Source organism: Zingiber officinale, chromosome 8B (assembly GCF_018446385.1).
Source record: "Zingiber officinale cultivar Zhangliang chromosome 8B, Zo_v1.1, whole genome shotgun sequence".
NCBI classification, from domain to species: Eukaryota; Viridiplantae; Streptophyta; class Magnoliopsida; order Zingiberales; family Zingiberaceae; genus Zingiber; species Zingiber officinale.
The window spans coordinates 51,620,194-51,643,308 of NC_056001.1; the positions used below are offsets into that span (position 1 = coordinate 51,620,194).

The 23,115-nt window shown below is 34.6% G+C and overlaps 1 protein-coding gene across 1 annotated transcript in view; it reads left to right on the top strand.

The window, feature by feature from the left end:
- LOC122017100 (structural maintenance of chromosomes protein 3) overlaps positions 1-23,115 on the top strand; it is a 60,855-nt gene that overhangs the window by 17,980 nt on the left and 19,760 nt on the right. The window contains exons 11-19 of the mRNA XM_042574598.1: positions 84-329; positions 464-585; positions 679-823; positions 2,898-3,070; positions 3,145-3,244; positions 5,754-5,890; positions 5,987-6,188; positions 17,143-17,230; positions 17,295-17,444. Coding sequence (XP_042430532.1) covers positions 84-329; positions 464-585; positions 679-823; positions 2,898-3,070; positions 3,145-3,244; positions 5,754-5,890; positions 5,987-6,188; positions 17,143-17,230; positions 17,295-17,444 — 1,363 coding nt within the window. The remainder of the gene's footprint in view (positions 1-83; positions 330-463; positions 586-678; positions 824-2,897; positions 3,071-3,144; positions 3,245-5,753; positions 5,891-5,986; positions 6,189-17,142; positions 17,231-17,294; positions 17,445-23,115) is intronic.

Genomic DNA, 23,115 nt, shown 5'->3' on the forward strand with positions numbered 1-23,115 from the left:
TCACTGCTTATTGGTAATTCTTTATTGCTACTTCAGTTTGTGTTGTTGAGCATTGAGAATTTTTTTTTGTACTCTTTCATTAGATTGAGGAATCAAGAAACAAAGTCTCTGAGAAGTCATCTAATATGCACAATCGTGTGCTAGAAGCTCATGAAAACCTTAAATTATTGGAGAAACAATCCAAGATTTTGACAAAAGAATTGCAAAGTTTGAACAAAGAGAAAGAAGAGATAGAGAAAAAGCGAACTGAAGCTTTAAAGATGCACACACAAATTGAACTTGATCTAAGGGATGTAGAAGAGAGACTTGCTAGTGATATTCGTTCAAAGGTTTGCTTTCAGTTGACATTTTATTACAAAAAACATAATTTTCAAATTTCTTGTACATATTGTTTTTCCCATCATTTGTTCAATTTTAATCATATGATCAAGTGTTCTTGGTTTCTTTTTAATTATGATTATAGGAAGAAGCTGCAAGACAGTTGGAGAGTCTACGGAAGGAGATTCAGGAGTCTCGAGATGAGCTGAATACAATCAGGCCCTTACACCAGTCAAAAGTAGCCGAAGAGGAGGAGATTACCAAAGGGTATGTTGTAGTTAAGAAATACTTGCTATTGTGGCTCTATTGATATTTTGATGTCCTTTTAGTAAACAATTCTGTCATTTTGTCGGAGAGTAGTATAATGGAGCGTGAGAAGCAGTTGAGTATTTTGTACCAGAAACAAGGACGGGCTACACAGTTTGCTAATAAAGCTGCTCGTGATAAATGGCTTCAGAGAGAGATTGATGATCTTGATCGTGTGCTATCATCAAATGTGTCACAGGTGAATCATGAATGTAATTTAATTTACTGAATCATGAATGTAATTTAATTCATACTGATTCTGTTTTTCATTCGGAAGTATCCTCTTCATTAAAGCTAAATTCTTGTTTTAATTGCTCTCTTTTATCCACTACTTTACGTTGTCTTGCATAAAATGATGGGGAAAAAATTGGTTTTGTAAAGATGCCACTTGTATCAAACCTAGAATATTTTGTGCTTGTATGGTATATCTTATTCACTGAGGAACTGTATGTGATCAAGTCATTGTATGCCACATTTCACTGAATGGACATGTGTGTGCATGTATCCATTTGATATTTTAGAACTAAACTTAATCATATTATCAAAAATACGCAACAATTGTATGGTATGATAAATTATTCAAGTTTATATCTACCATTTGGTATATCAACTAAGCAAACTTAACAAATCTATATAAAAGAGGATTTTACATTTATGATACCTATTTCAAATCAAACCCCAAGCAATCTATCAAAAGAAGAAATGCTTACATCATATCACATAGTATTACAAATTCATCAGTATAGTAACTCATACTTTTATCTCTTACATACTAATCAACAAAATTTATATAAATTATGAAGTGTTTATTGTTTACAACTAGGGGTGGTATATCAAAATTACCAAAAATGATTCCTTATACCGTATACCGTACCGAAATACTCGGTATACAACAAAATCATACTGATACCATACCGAAAATTTTCGGTATGGTTAAATTTCATACCGTTTAGGGTAAAATTTCGGTGTGTACGGTATACCGAAAATTTTAAGATAAATGTTACACCGATACCAAAAATTTTGATACGGTATTATACTATACCAAAATATTCGGTATATCGTAAAATTGGTATGGTTCAGTATATTTCGGTATGATATGTGTGGTATACGGAATATTTTGGTATTTTTCCCACCCATATTTACAACTATAAACATTAACACTTATAAATTATAGATTGTTTACACAAAATGATTACAAGTGTTGCTTCTTAGCATATGGTTATTTCAAAATAACATCATTCTACTCTTTAAGTTATCACTGAATCATTCTTTTTGTTTGATCTTTTTAATCAAATCATCTTAATTGGCTGGCTTTGACTTGACCAATTCTTTTTGATGAAACCTTTCTATTTGGCTGGATTTGGCTCAATCAATTCAATTTTGGAGTTATCTTGGTAATCAAATTCATATTCAACCCACATGCTGGCTTGCATCCTTCGAGGTGGCCATACATCCGATATATAACCGCACGTACAACATCCTTGCATATTTGGACTACTTTTTTTGATAAAACTATTTTTAGATGGATCTGGATACATCTATATTTCTGTCCACATATTCAACTTGCACATGTCTTGCATACTACATGTGCATCCCACCTATTCAACATGCAAATACTTAAAAAACATTATTTCATATTATAGGATGAGAGATTCTGTCCTTAGTGTACCATATGTGTGATCACATATGAAAATTTTAAAATAGTGCTATCGACAAACACTTGAATTAGGGTTGATGGCTATTTGAATGAGTCTTGATCTCAGCAAATGAAGTTCTGATAGTTTGGTGATTGCTTTGCTTACAATCTGACAATTTAAGTTACTGAGAATGAATGTGCATACTGTAATTTTGGTTTGTACCCATTTTACTGTTCATCAATGGCCATACCAACTGCTGGATTTCATCTCGTCTTGCTTACCTTTTTGTCCTCTCTTTTTGTTAGTCTGCTTTCTCCATTTCCTTGAGCATATTTTCTTATTGCTTTGTCTGAAGAATCTAATTTACTTGGTCTTCTATTTGTGTTGCTGCTCTCATCTTTGAAAACAAGTCCTAGCTTATACACAATCACATGCCAATATGCACTGATGTTTATACTCTTGCAGTCGTGCTACTGAATTATATTCACATAGGCAGAAGTACGAATTGATCTGAAGATTCCCGATACTGTTTTATGTTTTCATTGTATATCTTTTTATCCACACAAGGGGAAGTTAAGTTCTGAACAATTTTTGATGACATTTTTTAATATTTTCATATGCTTTGATTCTTTGCAGGAGAAAACACTTCAGGATGAAATAGAACAACTTAAGGAGGAGGAAAGAAAGTTAGAGACATATATAAGGAAACGTAAAGTGGAATCTGAAAAGCAAGAACTATTGATAACCAACTTACAAGATGATTCTGATCATTTGTGTAAACAGAGAGATGAGTTGCAAGATTTGAGGAAGTATGAATTTCTTGTTATATATAATTATTTGCTACCATGGTTTGTATCTTCACGTGTTTCTTTTTTTTTTCCAGATCCTTGTGGAGTGAAGAAGCAAATCTCTCAGCTGAAATTGATAAACTTAAATCTGAACTTATAAAGGCACAGAAGAGCCTTGACCATGCTACACCTGGTGTGAGTAAACTCAGAGATCACCTGTTGAAATTTGCATTGAGATTTAATTAATATTGAGTAGATTTACATTTAACTTCTTTACTTGTTCATTATTGCTGCATGTTGATGGAAACTACTGCTAGATGTCATGGGGTGTTCTTCCATGTATCAAGAGGTACCCCACTTAATAAGAATATGACAGAAAATATTCACAACCATGATAACAATAAATAACATGAGATAAACACCATGCCCCTCCCACTCCCTAGTCACTTGGTGGCCGGCTATAAGCTGACTCCGTGATTTACTTCCCTTCACATAACCTTGGGATGAACTGTGAGGGTGCCTAGGGTGAGCCTTTTGCTACGATAACATGAGATAAACACATATTAAGCCAAAATATGCATTTTATATCTTTTCCAATTAAGAAAGGAAAGTGCTAAATAGTCTATTCCATTCAACAAAAGAATAGAAACAAGTTGTACAATAATAAAATGGTAAACGCGATGAATGATAGGTAAAACATAAAAAACAAAAAATTCGTTTCAGCACATCAGAGGCATTCTTTGTGCAGCTCTATATAGTAACTGAAAACAACTAGAACTGTAAAATATATCCTTGTAAAACTAGAAGCTAAGAGAAATAAACACAAATTGCTAAATGGGTAAATATAAAAATTGTGTGCATATATGGTAATCTTGATTAAAAATTTAAGAGTTCAAATGTGTTATACACTTTGTTTTAGCCTTAGAGATTCGCTTGAAGATATATTATCTAGTCTTAGTCTCTGTATCACTTATTAAGTAATCACCCATTTGTTTATTTACTTACAACAAAAGAAATTTTACTAAGAAATAAATTATTAGAGTCTCATAATATAAATAGTATTATATGACATGTGGTCTAGCACTATTGGTGATATACAATATAGCATCACATGTAAAATATACACCAACTGCGGTTGACTCACACTACCATATCTACGTGGGTGGCTTGCGGTTGACCCACACTACCCACATCTATATGGGTGGCCAGCTACTTAGATAAAAGAACATTCATTTCAGTATTTTTTACACCATTTATAATAGTCATTTATTTCTTTAGGATTTTTTGGATTTAAGTGTTATTCTACTTTGAGTTTTGACATTATAGTGCAACCAGTGTGTTTAGTATAAATAGTTCAAGAGACTAACCTATTTCACTGTTTAATATTAGTTTCACTGTGTTAACAATATATATTAAAAGAAGGTTTTAAGTGCTAAGTTGTATGTTTGTAACATGCAATATACTAAAACAAGACTTTAGGAGCTAAGTTGTAGAAAACCACGTAATGTTTTAGAACCTAGCACATCTGTGGTGCACACCCACAGTGGGTGCCCGGAACTGGGTGCACACCCACCGTGGGTGCCCCTCACAAGGCGGGGTGCCCAGATCACTTCCGGGCACCCCGATCGTTCGCTTTGTGAGGGGCGCCCATGGTGGGTGTTGCAGGGTAACAAACTCCTGTGTGTGTGTGTGTGTGTGTGTGAAAGTTTGTTACCCAGCACATCAGCAGTGCACACCCACCGTGGGTGCCCCTCACAAGGCGGGGTGCCCGGATCACTTCCGGGCACCCCGATCGTTCGCTTTGTGAGGGGCACCCATGGTGGGTGTTTCAGGGTAACAATCTCATATATATATATCTTCGTTTCCTTGATGTAAAGTAGGGAAAGAATGGATTCTTAATCCATTAACGATTTCCTTTCCTCTCGCTGATTTCATTATTTGCCGCCAGCCCAACAACGAGCTTCTGATTTCGCAGCCAAGTCATCATGAGCTTGTGACCTCTTTGCGAGCTCGCAATTTGCTTGGAAGCTTATCGTTTGCTTGCAATCGCACGATAGCCACATGGGTGACTTGCTCATGAGCTCGCTGTAGCCTTCTCTCTGCGAGTTCCCCTTCCACTTTCCCTTTCTTCTCCACGAGTTCCCTTTTTTCCCCTCATCCCTCTTCTATCCCAACCAAACGCAAGTGAATTGACTGAGTTGATCTATCCACGTACAAACTTGATTTACCTTAAACTAGCTAGGGTAAATCCAAACAATTCAAATCTATTTGACTCTAATCATCATGCCTACTCGACGGACTCAACCTACACTTAAATCAACCTCAACTCAGCCCCAAAACTCAAATTGTTGGTTCAGTGCAGCTTGATTAGCTGTAAAATTTAGAACGGCTAATGAACTAACAGAATACAAGTCAATATATAACAACAAATATTTTGATTTCGACCAACCAATCATATTCATATTGGATAAGAAATACTACTTTGAATTGAGATTTAGTACTGTACATGAGTTACTAGCAAAGTTCTTGAAGTTGTAGTGGCTCATATTTGTCATGTTAGCATGCCTTTGAATATTCAGTGCTTTTACTTATTTTTTCACTTTTTTTTTTGTGTTCATTTGTTGAGAATAGGTGAATTGCTGAGTTCCTAAGAGACCTTATCTTGCAGTTCATTGAGTGTTTTCCTTCTTTCTCTTGCACTCAGGATATCAGAAGGGGATTGAATTCTGTGAATAGGATTATTAAAGATCACAATATTAAAGGAGTTTTTGGGCCAATATTGGAGTTGGTTGAATGTGACTCCAAATTCTTTACTGCTGTTGAAGTCACTGCTGGAAATAGGTATGAATACTTAATGTGTTTTAATTCTCGACTGATGTTATATACTGGCTTGAATTTCATGTTCATGACCATAATGGTTTTTTTGTATGTGCTCAGCCTATTTCATGTGGTGGTTGAGACAGATGACATATCAACAAGGATTATAAGATACCTAACTTCAGAGAAAGGTGGAAGAATAACTTTTATACCACTAAACAGGGTGAAAGTTCCACATATAACCTATCCACAAAGTTCTGATGTTGTACCACTATTGAAAAAATTGAAATTCCGATCTGATTGTGCTTCTGCTGTAGAACAGGTATGTATTTTGACTGGTATCTTTTTTAGATAAATGACAACAAAGTACAAATTGGCTCACGTATAGTTTTTTTTCTGCATACATTTTTGATATAATATACTAAGAAGTCCATGGTGACTGAAGTTGCCTGATATCAATGGATTTAAATCTTGTGCATATACATTTTTTCTTTGACCACTGAATGGGGGCCGGGCAAGATTCAGTTGATCAATTTAAAGAATTTTCAAATCAATCCAAATTGATAAAAATTATATTCAATTTTACTGAAAAAATTCATCAAATAATATATAAACTTCTATAGTTGATTACAATGACACCCTTTAGGTTCAATTAAAATGCATATACCGTCATCCAAGTTAATTTAACTTTTTATACTTTATTCCTAACCATCATACTCATATTGAAAACGAAGACAATGATTGATAAGCACTAATCCCCGTGTAATAATAAAGAAGACATATACAATAGTATGAATTATAGGGACATTAAGTTAATGAACTATACTATAAAATTTGAGGAAGAGTTATAGAAAAAAATAAATGAGACCAAGATGATCCAAAATTATTTTGGATTATGCTTGAAAGGTTGACGATAGAAGCTATACATCTTCTCAAACAAATGATTAAAAAGTATCAGAAAAAGAAATAAGACTTACATATTACACATGATATTCATTGACCTCTAAAAAGTTTATGATAGAGTCCTATGAGGAATTATGTGGAGAAATCTAAAAAATAAAGGTGTTAACATAACATATATTAAAATAATTAAGAATATGTATGTGGATGTTACGATAAGAGTGAAAACCTAAAGCAAATTAATTGAAACATTTGCCATAAAGATAGGGTTGCTACTCCATGTCTTTTTACTATAGTCATGGATGAATTCACTGGATATATCTAATATATGTTACCATGGTATATGTTTTATGCAGATGACATTGTTTTGGTCGATAAGACACATAAAGGAGTAAACACTAAGCTCGAATCTTGACGGAAAATGCTGGAAATAAAAGTTTTGGGCTTAGCAAAGACAAAAAATATGGAACTTTAGTTTAGTAGTATTAGATGTAGTAAGACAATTGTTAAAATATGTAATGATAAGTTGCTTGTAACTGAGAGTATCTAAAATCATTTTTATAAAACAATGGAGGGGTCGATAGGGATGCTTTATATAGAATACAAGTAAGATGGTTGAAATAGAGGAGAGTTCTTTATGATTGTAAGATACCTCTAAAGCTTAAATGAAAGTTTTATAATATGATGGTTAGACGTGCTATATTATGTAGAGTTGAATGTTAGATTATGAATTGAGCACACGAGCAAAAGATAAGAGTTGCAAAGACAATGATGTTAAGGTGCATGTACGAACATACGAGGATGAATTGATAAGAAATGAGAATGTCAGAAAGTCAAGGTTGCGCCTATTGATGCATTTAAGATAATATGAATATGTACTTAGGTAACCAATGAATGCTCCAGTTAGGTGGTATGTGACCATGACGAATACACATATTAATCGAGGAAGAGCAATAGAGTAGCTCGGGCTAGGCTGACTCAGCCAGCAATTTTTAGGCTTATATATTGAGCTCAAATCCAGCAGCCCAGCAATTTTAGATTATATATTGAGCCCAAATTCAAAAAGGGATTTCTTTTGTTTGTCGTTTGACGCATCGAGGAGCAGCAGACCATAGAAAGCATAGTCACATAACAACAATTGCCCAGGGAAAGATACCGGCTACGTTATTGAGGAAAAGAGATATCAAAAATGAGTTGATTAGCAATGATAAAAGAGGATAAAATTCATTTAAATATAGATGAGCGTATAGTAGGGAATCGAGCCCGGTAGCGTAGGAGGATCCATATAACCAACCCCACTTAGTGGGATAAAGATTTGGTTGTTTTTCCCAAGTATCATATGTAGATAAGGAATTTTTCAATAACATAATATGCACATTACCCTAAATATTTATCATTTTATATATATAATGGCATTTGGTATACTTAGATCTAGTATATTCCTTATTGATTTGGTCTAGATTTATTGATTTATTATTGTCAAAAATTGAAACTGACATGAAATTTAAATCTTTTCTATTTTTAAAAGAGAAGTTGATCTTTCAATTTGATTTGTTTGGTTTGATTTGGTTACAAATTTTGACACAAGCAATACATATTGAAGTGCAAGTCTTGTAAGGGCGATAAAAGTGTACAATTGAAAGATGAGGCTAGAGGGGGATCAAGGGGAATAGCTGATTGCTTGGGTCTTCAATCAAGTTATTACACACCCAATATATCAAAACATAAATATGAAACACAAGACACATGAACATTTGTTCTTCCTGTGCACTTCTATTGTAGAGCTATGGTGGAGGATCCGAGGCTGGCTCCACATATGTCCACATATCATCGGACGCTTAGAGTTTTTGGCCAACACTACTGTGGTGGTAAGACGTTGACAATGGCCCATCACTTGGCCTTGTCATCAGTGATACATTATGTATAGAGGGCACAAAATTATAGTTTTTTTTTATGAGGGGCAGTTAGATGTAGAAAGGATATACAGGGCGTGTACAACTTCATGTATACAGGTCTTTAGGCGTCTACTTAGATCTGATACTTCATCATACATGAGTAACTCCTAAAATCTCATTTTGTACATCTTGACATATGGTATAGAACTTTTACTTATCCAAAGAAAAAATAAATATGAAACACAAGCAATGCAAACACTCTCTTTTACATGGTTCAAAATCTTTGATTCATGCTCCACGACCTATGATTCATAGTGAGTCACTTTTGGAATCTTATTTATACTTTCTCCTTCTTCTTCTCCTTCTCATTCTCAGACGCCTTCTGAAGGTGGAGAAATCTCTTATAATCTTACTTATAAACATGAATAAGAACAACAATATGAGTGAAACAACGATAAATACAATAAGGAAGCAAATACAATGTTAAAGAATGATGGAGCTTTTCTTGGGACTTCTTTCACTTCACCTTCTTTAGTTTCACGAGCCTCTGAAGCTTTTTTATAGTCTTATATTCTACTAGCAACTTGCTATGTGCTCAGCCAATTGGCTGATCACTTGCCTAGTTCACTGTTTTTATGATCGCTTTATCCTTTTGTCCGGTCAGGCAGGCAATGAAGAACTGAATCGATTGCATCTACTTCTATTCAGTTGCTTGGCTCTTCAATGAATACTTGAGCCGGCCAGTCTTGTTTCTTGATTTAGTGTTACTTATAGACCATCTTTTTGCTATGCTATAAGTCGCTTTATTCAACTAATCTTGCTTCAATGGAGTGCCTAATTGACTCATCCACCAATTGACTGAATCTAACCATTACTTTGACTAGATCATTGACTATGAGTTCTCACCTAAGTCTACCAAATACCCTAAAGTATAGCCAATTGTAGACTCTCGTCTCAGTTAAACTTCTCTGCCAAGAGGTTACACCTCCAGGACTCGTCTTGCCAAGGTGCTTTGATCCAAGACTTCCCTTATCAAGAGACCACTTTCTTTGTCTAGAGGCCTTGCCTTTGGGACTTCATTGTTTACTTAGTATCAATTAACCTTGGCCTACTAGGACTTCCATTTGCTAAGCATTTGATTAACCTTGATCTATCACGACTTTTGCCTATCGGGACTTCCACTCGCAAAGAATCTGGTCAACCATGACCTCCTAAGACTTCCTCTTACCAAACATTCAGCTAACCTTAACATTCCGGGACTTACACTTGTCAAACATTCAGCCAACCTTCGCTTGTTGGGACTTTCACTTGCCAACACTTGTTGGACCTTTCCTATGCTAACACTTGTTGGACTTCATTCATTGCCTAATGTTCGATCAATCTCGACCCAATTGGATTTCTCCAGTGTCAACTATCTTATCAATATTGAATTCACACATCATATTGACCTAACATATGACCTAACTTAAACACTTAAGTCTAATATACCTTTGACCAAGCATTCACTAAACTTCAAAACACCTTGGTCTAACAACACCAACCTGAGCATGATTGCACCGACAAAAAGTATACTAGAAAATTTATAGAACCATTGCGCTTAGTATCCATGCATTATAAAATAAATTCTTGCATGAGATCAACATGGAAAGACATTCTTTGATTATTCTAAGATTGATTATGTATGTAACTTGCATATTATTAGGTTAGAGGAATTTTGAGCGAGAACATGAACTTAATCTCACATTGCTAAATCTCAAATGCAAACCCATATTGTGATTTTTTAAAATATTTGTTGAGAGTAATATCTAAGGAAAATGAGATTACATCATTAAGGTATAAAGGGAAAGTAAACATAAATTTGTTTGCAACAATTACAAAATCAATTAAGGTCCAACTATATCAGATTTGAAATCTTGGTTTTAAAGTTCTAATGAAAAGTTAGGTCAGGTTATAACAATGTGGTTATAAACATGGATATATATAATTTTTAAGAAAAGATAGCTATGAGAGCCCTCAAACACTTGCAACCGTGGCAACTTCCAAAGGCTTACTAACTAAATGAAATGGCATCCTCTTTAAGCATGGATATGAAACAATTTACATTCAATGTTATAAATGTTCTAAAAGCAAATTATAAAGTCGTACATATCTCTTTTAAGAATTAATTGGTGTTTTATGAATGTTTTATGAATATTAAACCCTTCCTAAAGAGAAATTGATCCAATAACAGAAATCCATTTAGGATCTAAATTTCAGTCTTATTTTAATTCTACTCAGTTTGAATTCTACTTCTGTTTTTCTGATTTCCATTTCTAGCATATCTAATCAATTTTGCCTGAATCATTGCAAAACCTTTAAAAGATGTCCTCATGCCAACATCTTTTTCCCCATTCAGTCACCAAATATTCTCTTCTATCATTAGAAATTGCCAACTGGGACAAACTTGTGAGAGTGTCCTAAGCCATTGTTTTTTGTTCATGTTGCTTCAAATTTTTTTTGGACCCAATCTTAATCCTAACTGTGGATTTGCCTCGGTCATGATTGTTGTTTTTGGGTAATTCTGCCATCCTCTGCTTCTGTCTTTGTTCCATAAACCAAGATTTTTAATATTGTGACAGATCAACCCCTCTAACATTCTTGATTAAAAATCCCCTTCCCCTATCCTTTTTATTCATGGATTAATCCCTCCAAATAGTCCCACCAGAACAAGCCCTTTCTTGGTCCTTGTTGATCAATAGAACAACCTTCTAGTTCCCATTTGACTTTCATATTCATAGCCAGCCATTATGCGATGTTTTCTATTAATGGATCTTCAATTCCCTTCAAATAATACTTGAATGGAAAAGACTTCCTTAAAAGTACAAAATTTGGTTGATTGATTGATTGAGATTTAGATCTGTGAACTTGAACAACAAATTCAGTTTGAATTAACATGGTATAAGTGCCACGTGTTTGAAATTTCAAATTACTTTGTTTGATTTTGATGATTAATTTATAGGACACGTGACTTTTTCAAAGTGAGGACATTGAGACTTCATAAAAGAGTCCAAATTTAGGACATGTATGAGGATGCAGGAATAAAAAAGGGTAGCCCGGTGCACGAAGCGCCCACCATACGGGGTCTTGGGGAAGGATTTATTGTACGTAGCCTTATCCAGCTTTTTACAAGAGGTTGTTTCCAGGATTCGAACCCGTGACCTTTAGGTCACAAAGCAACAACTTTATCGATGCTGGAATAATTTACCTAAAATAAATTTATTAACTTAATATATTTAATAATTTCTTAATAAACTAAATAATAGATGAGATTAATAATCTATTGATATAAATTGATCAACTTACTTAGTATAACTTAAATTAATAAATTAATTTATTATAATATTTTTAACAAATATAGTATTTAAATTGTAGTAAAGTGTAGTATGAGTTATAAGTATTTACCCAAATTTTTATAATTTATGAGATATATATAAGTTGCGTCATATGATTTAAGTGTAACTCATATAAGTTAGAGGATATATTATATTGAATAAGTTATTCCTAGAGGAGACACTAAGTTATATGCCATCATATATTATACAAGTCTTAGACATCAACTTCAATCCCAGTTGTTGTATTTCTCTCTTTCGCACTGCTTGTTCCCTTCCTCTCCCTTCCCATGTGATGTCGCCTTCCCCAAGATATGTTAACTACAAACAAGCCTCTCTATGCAAGTGAGCTAACTCTAGAGCTAGATAACTTTGCTATTCGAACCTCCTCCCTACCTCGCACAACCTAATTGCTTGCGAGGAGGTGAACTTCCTCATTTGTGTCTTCTTATTTTGTCACTTTTTTTTTTGTCTTATTGGACTCATATTTCACACTCATACACTTGTCAACATGGGTATGAGAGGGAGAAACAAATTCGAGCAATGAAGCCTTAGTTTAAAAAACTTTTATCAAGCCACAAATATTACTATACTCTAGTCCAAAAAGAACAAACTCCATTGAATAAATTAGATAAATGAAAAAAAAAATCTAAGACTTATTTGTAAATTGTTATAATTTTTGTATAATATCATCGTGTTTACTAGTATGAGTCAAGTATAATTATATACGAGTATCAAGCCTATTAATATGATTTCTTTATCTTTTTCTTTCTTTTTAATTTAAAGTTGTCAAATGTATTAAAAAAATGTATGCTAAATGTTAGGATCATTGGAATTTCGTGCTGTGTTGGTTGGAATAGTCAAAATGTACCATTCTAGCTAGTGGACTACATGCCTAATACCTAGGTTATAGGTGAGTTGCTAAGATGGTTGACATTACAATATTAAAATAGGGAAGAGAAGTATAGTAAATTAATAATGAGCAATATTAATGTGTATGTATGACTCTTGTGCCCTAATCAAAACAAATTTACAATCTCAAATAAATAAGGTATAAACAAATTGTAACTGATAAATAAGAACTAAACATATAAAAACAATAAAACATTTGATATATCACGTTGAAATAAAAAAAATAGTCACAAAATCTAAAAAGAACATTTTTAATGTACTAGAGGAAGAATACACCTAGGGAAGAGAAGGAAAAAAAAGATGACTGAGAATCGGTGTAGACCTTTGACATCAACGAAATGGGAGGCACAAATCACAGGGGATGAGAGGATTGGAGAAACAAGCATCGTTGGGTGGGATAGTGGGGAGAATTAGGCTTATTTTCTAATTTCAAATGAATAGAAAACTTATTTTTATTAGACTTTCCTAGATTACCTAGGTGCCTAGGATTGCCTAAAAGAGTTTGCGTAACAAACACCTCCTAGGAGGCAGATTGGCCCCTTGTTTGAAACCACCTAGGTGACCTAGGCGATTGCATTTTAAAACAATGGTTCAAAAGCAAATTAATTTCTTATGTGCCAGCTATATCAATTTTGTTGATGAATGTTATACAGTGTTGACACTCGATATGCTTCAATTCATGTCAACATGAATTCTAGTAATATTTATTTTATGTAGTTTGTTTCTATCTGAGCACACACTAAAGTTTAAAATTTAATACAAATTATTTTTTATTCAATTAGTTAATTTGAATTAACGGAGAATAACCCATTTTAATTAATCTTAACATGCTTTAATACATGCCAAAATGTGTCAACTATTGATATGATATTGTGCAATAAAACTTTAATTCAATTGACTATCTAACCATTCTAATGATATCTTTAGAATCAAATAAACTAAGTGAAAATGTATAAAGGATTAAAACTGAACTTAAGGTTGACATGCTTTGATGTGTGTTGAAGTATGCCAATTGTTGGCACATCATGCCATCGTGCCATTCTGGTTGGAGACTTGAGCTCTGGCACACAAAAATATTTTAAACCTTTGTTAGCAGAAATATATATATATATATATATATATATATATATATATATATATATATATATATATTGAGAAATGAATATTATAAACTACATGGTGCTTCTCATATACTAAAAGAGTGCATTTTATCCTTTTATACATAAGCTTGGATATTTGTTTAATTGATCCATGGATGCTTTGTTGACCTATATTGTCAGAAAAATAGATTTTAATATTTTATTTATTCGACAAGTAGACATTACTTTAATTTTTTATATAACGATCTTGCTATCTTATTGAGAGGCATTTAAACCTCTTCTATCTTATAATTTTTTTACCATTTGTACTCTTGTAGGCTCGGTGCCAACACATTCATTTTCAGCATTGTCATTCCAAAATGACTATAGTGTAGTTGATTGTAGATAGTGTTTCTTCCCTCTGGTAACTTGCTAGTTGCTACATTTCCTTGGTTATTGAAGGGATGATCAATGGAAAAGTTTCAAGTCCAATGCTTGTGAAACTACTTCCAATCCTTTGGAGTCAAGTTCTAGTGGAGAAGAACATTGCAAATTAAAAGAATCCTTCTAAAAATATAAATAGATTCAATAAAGTAAACTATTTCAAGGCCAAGATTTAATCTTATTTTATTTTTATATGGTTCAAAACACAATTTATTTAGTTATTTATTTTTTGCTCTTATCATTTCTTGTATATCTAGTCTATCTTGCCTTGGTCTATGAGATCAGGCTATTATGAGGCCTAGGTCCTTGTTTCTATGTTTTATTCATTCCATCAATAATAGTTTTTGCTCTACAAATAAATCTCCTGTCATTAGATTGTCACTGGGACAATTCATTAAGATTGCAGATCTAGGTACACAGGTTATTATTACCTGTTCAGAAACTTTTACATTAACTTGGCAAATCCCTGACTATATCTAGTTTTTCTTTTAATTATTTGTTTCATTGATTGATGGTGTATGCCATTTTGAGTATTTATTCTTTATTCTTGGCGTTTATGATTAATCATACACTAATAATGAATTTGAGAGACAGAGAAAATCTGTCAAATGGTTAATATTTTACTAGAATGGTATAATTATGAATTTTGATTATTTCTTACAGCATGATTTTTTCTTATGAGTACTAAAGGCCATCTGTAAAGTTATCACAACACAATGAATCACTCCTCTCTCTCTCCCTAACGGTCGAGCCTAAGCAACATGTCGTGAATGGTTTTGAGCCATTCAGTATTCCCTTACGGATGCCCTAACGGGAGAGCCTAAGCAACAGGTCGTGCACCTCTATTGATGCTAGCAGCACCACGTCGTCCTGTCCCGTTGTTCTCACTCGGCCCAAGCTGTTGCTAGGGCTCAACCGAGAGGAAGTGAAGTGCAAACGAGCCATATAGAGATAAGAGCCTAAGAGGGCATGGCATTCTATGCCTAGTGGAGATCGTTGCGATGCTCTAACAGTAATATCTCCCTTTAGGTGGATCCCAACAATAGTTGTGAATGACTTTGGGCCATTCACTCTACCCTTATAGTCGTCCCTTGAAAGCCTGCAGTTTGTTCCTGCCCAGGGATGAGTTAATTGATTCACTGGCTGGCTAAGGCGATGTGAATGCCCGTGATCTGCCACTTGCCTTAATTCTCTTCTTTCATTCCGGATCTCTCCACCGTGCCCCTTTCTCGGTAGCTGCTCCGGGTTCCTTCAAGTCAAAGGAAACTCAACTATGCCCCATCTCTATGCTTCTTTCTGCCTTCCAACTATCTTTTTTATATAAAGAATCTCTATTTAATTTTCTGGGGAGAGTATTCACATGCTATAGGAAGACCTGGGGTATAGAAGCGGTTAGCTTGCTGGCAGTCTGGTAGTGTACTGATATAATGAATGGAGTAGGGCGTTCAACATATATGGTTAGGAATAGCCTTTCAAAAAGGGGTTGGGATACTCACACTCGGGAAATAGGGAGCTTCTCCCCATCTCTCTTCAAATTGACCTTTGAATTAAGAGAGGGGCTGACCTTCTTCCTTCAAAAATTTGTTATGCTTATAAAGATGCTGTCGACTTATTTGAATCTCTTCTCCAATATATGTTTACAACAATTATATTATTTTTTTCTCATATTTGAACTCTTCATCTATACCTTTTGTACTTGTCTTTGTACTTATCTGATGTTCAGAGACCTACACTCTTGAGTGGAAACTCTATATCCTATTGTTCGTGTGAAATTTTGTTCAGAAATAACCATGTCCAATACTTGGGTTCACACCTGTGTCAGATACTAGTACTTGAGTCCAAGTAACGCATAAGAACCATGCAAGAAATTCACCGTTGTGATGCAAATAAAATAGGTCACTTATAAAATAAACCCGGCCAATTAAATACGTTGGTTCAAAGTCCAAATACATTTTTTTTAATGTTTCACGGCTACTATTTTCAGCAGAGTCCATCGAGCATGAATCTTAAAAGATCAGACTATATAAAGTCTGTGAAAGAGTTCCCCACTCCATTGTTCAAATGGCATAATAATAGTGTAATTCTTTTTCTTGATGCTATTATATTTAACTCGTATATGAGGTCATCGACCCATGGATTTATCTCATGCTAAGTCCTGTTTTAGTCTGAATGATTGCTTTTACACCTACCAAATGGAATGTCGACATAGTTCACTATTATGCGCTACACATCTATTCTTTTTGCCAGTCGATTTCCCTGGTATTGGTTGTTTTAACACTTGATACCATCTTTTGCAGATCTTATTTGGCTTTGATATTAATAATTTCTCCATGTTTGCTGTTTCTTGGAAGAGTTAAACATGCATAGTTACTCCTGTTTGTTGCATTTCTCCTTTATTCCAAGTCATCGATCCTTTTGCTTGTTGGTGCATGCTAAATACTTGCTTTCATGGGATCATGTACTTGATTCGGTGACAAGCTATGCTTGGTACTGTGTGTCTACTAACTCTGCTGTAATGTTATGTTAATATGCTACAAATTTTAGTTTCCATGCATTTTTGTGCCATTTCTTGCTTCTCAAATTCTGATGTCCATGAATACCTTTTTACACGAATTCTGAGAAGTCTATTCATAATCTCTGTCAATCTCATTCTTTAATTTTCAAGAACTGTTAATCAGGTATTTGGAAGGACTGTAATATGTCGCGATTTGGATGTGGCTACAAATGTTGCTCGAAATAATAGTCTTGATTGCATCACATTAGAAGGTATGGCTCAAAAAGTGCATTCAATCTATCATTAATATGATCCTCAAGCTATGCTCTGTATCAGGTGACCAAGTAAACAAGAAAGGTGGTATGACTGGAGGATTCTATGATTTCAGACGTTCAAAGCTAAAATTCTTTGACACAGTTCGGCAGAACAAGATGTCTATTCACTCTAAAACTTTAGAGATGGATGAAATTGGGAAAAAACTGAAAGATATCCTGAAATATTTTTTCTTTCCTTTTCATACTTGGGCACGAAATAAGTTTTCTGTTTTATGCTAACTATGGTTAAAGTTGACAAATGAAGTGATGTTTTTGTTGGATTGTAGTTTCTATCCGAAGAAGTGACTATCTCAATGTGCTTTGTTCTTATGCACTGACTAAAGGCTACGTGTATGATAAAGTTTAGTTGCACACTAGGTCTTCATTGGCTTTATAAGAACATCTACCAACTTTTTTTTATGATAAGTAAAATAGTATAGCACAAATTAGGAAGAACATCTACCAACTTGGTCATTAATTAAGTGTTTTATTTTGATCCAGATAAACTCACATGTTGCTAGGACCATGACCCTATATCTGTTTCTACACTTGACTCTCTTCTTACTCTTATAGGAAATCTAGTCACCTCTTAAAAATGCAGTGTCAGAGCATCTATTTATAGGTGAAACATCCCAATTAACATCACTATATTTCACAATAACCTTGATCCTGAAAACTTTTTCTCGGAGCATTCTTTAGGTACTATAAAATTCTCAATGTAGCTTCCCTAAGTCCCTAACCATCTTAACATAGGATCTCTAGAAGCTAAGTGATCTCACTGGCTACTCATGAGATGGCATGTCTTATATCAGTAAGATAGTTTAGTTTTTCTACCATTTGTTTGTTCTTTCCTCAATTAGTTAGTGGCTCATATTGTCTTGTTATTGATTTGGCATTTGGATCCATTAAGAGTGTCATTACATACTAGCTTTCTCAAATATATCAAGTAAATATTTATTTTAAGATATGTAATTATCTCCCCTGATTGAGCAAGTGTTTTAGGTTGCGTAAATATTTAGATTGAAAATATTTGTAGATGTACTCTTTTAATTACTTGATTCATTGTGCTCTTGGTCATGCCATATTAAAGAAGAATACTGTTGAACTTTCCAAACTAAGGACACATAGATTGTTTCAACCCATACAACTTTACCTTGCACATAGGCTGGCCTTCCTTAGTAAGAAACCCTTGAGGTTGCTCTATATAAACCTTCTTAGTAAGATTAGTGAACCAAAGTGATCGTGGTCATTGGAGAAAATGTGTACTTTTAACCAGTCTATAGTGCCATTAGAAGAGAATCTAACAGTAAGCCAATTTGCATCCCATTATAGACTTCCTTCAAGGGAGAGGAACACTCTCAAGTATTGTTACTATTGTTTGAGTAGAAAGCATCCATATCTTTATCTTCACAAATAGTTGAAAGCGTCTTTATAACATTTCCAGCAATTGACCATGAAGCTAAAAAGGACAAAAAATAAGAATATTTGGGTGACATCGACATATATGATTAAAAAGTGAGGAGATGGATCAATATTTGTGGACTTGGTAAGTAGCTCATTTAGGTTCTCCGTTGATCAAGCGTTTGTTATACATACAGGACCTTATCCTTGAGGCTGTTGGGTCACCTGAGATTGCTAGACAGAGACTGACACACATAGGATGACGGAGTTGCCCAGGTTTATAATTTTTTCAGACGTTCTAGTCCTAGGGTGTCATGGGCTCGGACAATGTGGCGGTCTTACATGATGCTGGCACAACGGAGGCTCCCACTAAAGGCCGACAAGAGTATGTACTTTTTGCAGATAGGTGTCGGAGACACAGGTTCTTCCAGTGTCCCCTATTGCGAACCTATAGCGAAGGATTCGAGACTGGCTTCATATGTGTCTAGAGATGTCCACCTATCGGAGGATGATCTGTGTCTTTAGACGAGATTACAGAGGGAGTAAGGTGGTGATAAAGGCTCGTCATTTGGCTTTGTCATCGCTTATACATTATGCGTGGAGGTCTCGAAATCGTAGTTTTTTTTCGGTGAGGGTCAGTTAGATGTTGAGAGGATATTCATGAGCGTGCCTATACATGTGTATAGGTCTTGAGGTATCTATTCATATATGATACTACATCATACATGAATAGACCTTAAAACCTCATTTTGTACATTTTGGCTACATGATATACCACTTTTACTTATCCAAAAAAAAGGTGAGAAGATAAATATGAAGTGGAACACTATCTAGTACCTTTGGGAAAGGCAATATGGAGATCCAATTAGAAGCAAGCTTTGATATGTTACTAGATGACTAGAGGGCCGAAGAATCTCTAGTGTTAGTATTAGCTCTAGTACCAATTATGAGATGATTGTAAAGGACTCCTTTTGTATCATATTTCATTATCAATAAAAGACAAAGTTGGTTATTATATTTATTTCAGTTCAGTGCCGAATGAATAAGTATAATAATGTCCTAGGCGAGTAGGTTCTAATCTACAACATATCGATTGATTGAATTGATAGTGAGATATGTAGATATATATAGAACACTACTTTAAACTATTCCTAGTCAAATATTAATATACGAGGACAATATTAATGCATTGAGACTAGCATGTAGGTTAATGAATGACTTAATCTCACAAGTCATGAATATGAGATATCATGTTGACACATGGGTATATATTAGAGAATATATTAAATGACCCGCCATGAGAATATTTCATGGATCGTTATATAAGTGTCATAAACATTCTCATGTGACTATTGGTATGAATGGTCCTTAAACCTGAAATCACTACGGTTCCCTACATAAAGAGTTGTGTACTTTAGTATTATCAAACGCCATCTGTAACAGGGTGGACTATAAAGTCTATCACTGGGTATGCAATGAGTTATGCGGAGGGATGTGAGTGATGTAGATGAGATCTATCCCTTCCATATAGCGGAAGCGATATCTATGGGCCCCTTGATTCGTAGGACACAAAAAAGCATGACCATGCTTATATGAGTCAATATGAGATATTGAGCTTATTTGATTGAGTGTGTACTTAGAGATCAAGAAACACAAAGATTGATAAGAGGATGACACAGTCTATGCCTCATTGATCAATCTAGATATCAAGGATAGAAGGATTGAGTCATACAAGATAATAGCCACGGAAAGGTTAAGTCGGATCTCGACATTCTCGTCACTTGGGTAGCAATGATGCCTTGCTAGATGTCACTCATTGCTTATGTATCTAAAATAGTTTTAGAGACATTGTCAACGTTACGAGAACCTATTAGGTCACACACAAAGAACATATTGATTGGAGATGGCTTCATTTTAGTTTGACTAAAATGTGATGAACCATTAGATGAGATTATTTTAGTGATTGACACTTGAGCTAGTGGAGATTGTTAGTATTAGTTCTAAGAGTCAATTATGAGATGATTGACACATCCGGATTAGAATCATTGAGTTAGACTCAAGTTGGATGACACATCCGGATTAGAATCATTGAGTTAAACTCAAGTGAATCCAACCATGTTGATTCAATCTAATCCGAATTAGACATGAGTTAGACTCAAGTGAATTCATTCACTAAAGAGGATTAATGAAGATTAATGAAACATTAGAAGAGTTAATTTCAAAATTTATTCAATTTCGAAATTGAATTCAAAAATAAAGAGTTAAAAAAAAGGGGCCTTAATGGAGTGTTAATGCTCATTAAGTCTCATTAAGTGAATTAATGTTCATTAAGTATGTTCATTGGATGAAGTACAAAAACATTTTTCTCTCATTTTTGAGTGGGAATTCATTCATCTTCTTCTCCTCTTTTTCTTTGGTCGAAACTCAAAGAGCACAACCTTGAGTGTTGGTCTTCTCCATTTTCTTGTGTTCATGTGGATACCGAAAGAGGCACGGACACGTAATCGTGCTAAGATCCTAGCTGTTGGGAGATCGAGTACACGCATCAAAGGTATGACTCCTTATCATGTTAAAACTTAGTATATATTTTCTTCCTTCGCATGGATTTTCTGATAGGAACTAGATGTTTTTCACTGCGTTTTCTGCGTATTTAGCGTCCTAGTTCCTTACATCTAGGAAGTGTTTGAGCATGCTTATCTCTTCACCTGCAAAGGAAGGTGGTTGGAAATTGGGGCCTTAATAATGAAAGGTGTGGGAAGTGATGATAGGCTAGGAATGAGAGAAGCTTCCCATGAACTGACTCAAATGTAGAGTATAAAAGATGAAAAATAGAGTCATCTTGAAGATACATCAATAGAGATAATTGCACGATGTGTTGGGAGCATGTCACTCAAAGGAAAGTGTAAGAGATATACTCTTTTTAGCATCATTACTTTGAAGAACTTTAGTAGACACACCAAACTAAGTTTTAACCTCAACAAAAAAAACAATAAAATAGAGCAAAGTGAAAAATAGTCTTCAATTTGGATATACAATGTCATTCGAGAATAATTACATATAAAAGTTAGAAAGTACTTAAACCCAAGAGTAGAATTGATATGACTTGAACCCCATGCATCAAAATGAACTAAATTAAAGAGTAGAGATAGATATGCTCATGAACGCTACTACAGAATAAGGAGCTTAACTAATTTACAAGAATCACGCTTAAGAGACAAAAAGGTTAGACAAACCATAAACCAATTATTTTGAATGTTGAAGAATAGGGTGGCTAATGCGATTCTATACTTGGAGTGGTGGAGTCTCTAAAAGGACAAAGACTAGAGACACATCTAACTCATATAATCTGGGAGACTCAATGTCGTTTGCCAATTAGTTGTCCTTTTCCCAAATCCTAAATGAAAACAGAAATAACCCTTTAGCAAGTTTACTAAATGAAAATTTAGAAGTGTAGCATTGGTAGGACATGCTGGTGGCGTGAGAGATAAGAAAGAGGATATGTTCATAAAATTGCAGTTAACGTCTCCTGAATTTAGAATCCACAAGGATGATTTAGATGTATGAGACAAGCACTAGCATCATACACTAGCAAGTTAACTGTTCAAGATGAGCCACTGATTGCGACTTAAAATTAGAGGAATTGTGAATCCTGTTCAGCAGCAATTACAATAATGGAACTAGTCTTAGCTGATAGAACCTTATGAGTTGTTGTTTCCCACTAAGCAACATGAGAAGTGTGTAATGGAGGACTAGGTGGATAGCCATAGAGGGAGTAGTAGACATCCCTTACATGTTCATGTTTTACACAATAGGATTTGGATTTTTTTTGTCCATTATACTACCACTACAACCTGCTGTCAACCTCCATGATCGTCATGTGAGGCAAGAGTAGATTGATCTACCGAAAGTACAGGATAGTGGAATTAGTGTTAGAAGTTTGTAGCATGCACATTTACATATCTAATAGAGCAGTGGAGGAGTTTATCAAGATTCGAATTCTTACTAGCATCATAGTGATCTTGCTTTACTTTGATACCTAAGTGATTGTGAAAATGTCTCTAAATTTTGTTGTAAAAGTCTGGAATTAACAAATGTTAGTGGCCATCCCGGTTTGATTGATGCAATTGAAAGAGATTGCTAATCACGTCATAGGCTTGAGAGATGTCACCCATAGATAAGTTCCTAGATTGTGCCCAAATCTTTTGTAGGAGAAGAAATATTGGAAGATACCTATCAGGTTGGATTTAATAAACTTCTAAAAAAGGCAAGGTCGTCAATGTGCTCCCATATGGCTTTGATGGACTTAGGCATCATAGCAGCTCGATTGGATAGGTGTTCTATTCGAGGTTAAAAATTCTGAGCAATGCTGGAGTTTTGGTTTTTCACTGGAATGATACTTGCTTCGGTATTGTGCCGACGTTTTGATGCATGACGCTAGTGAT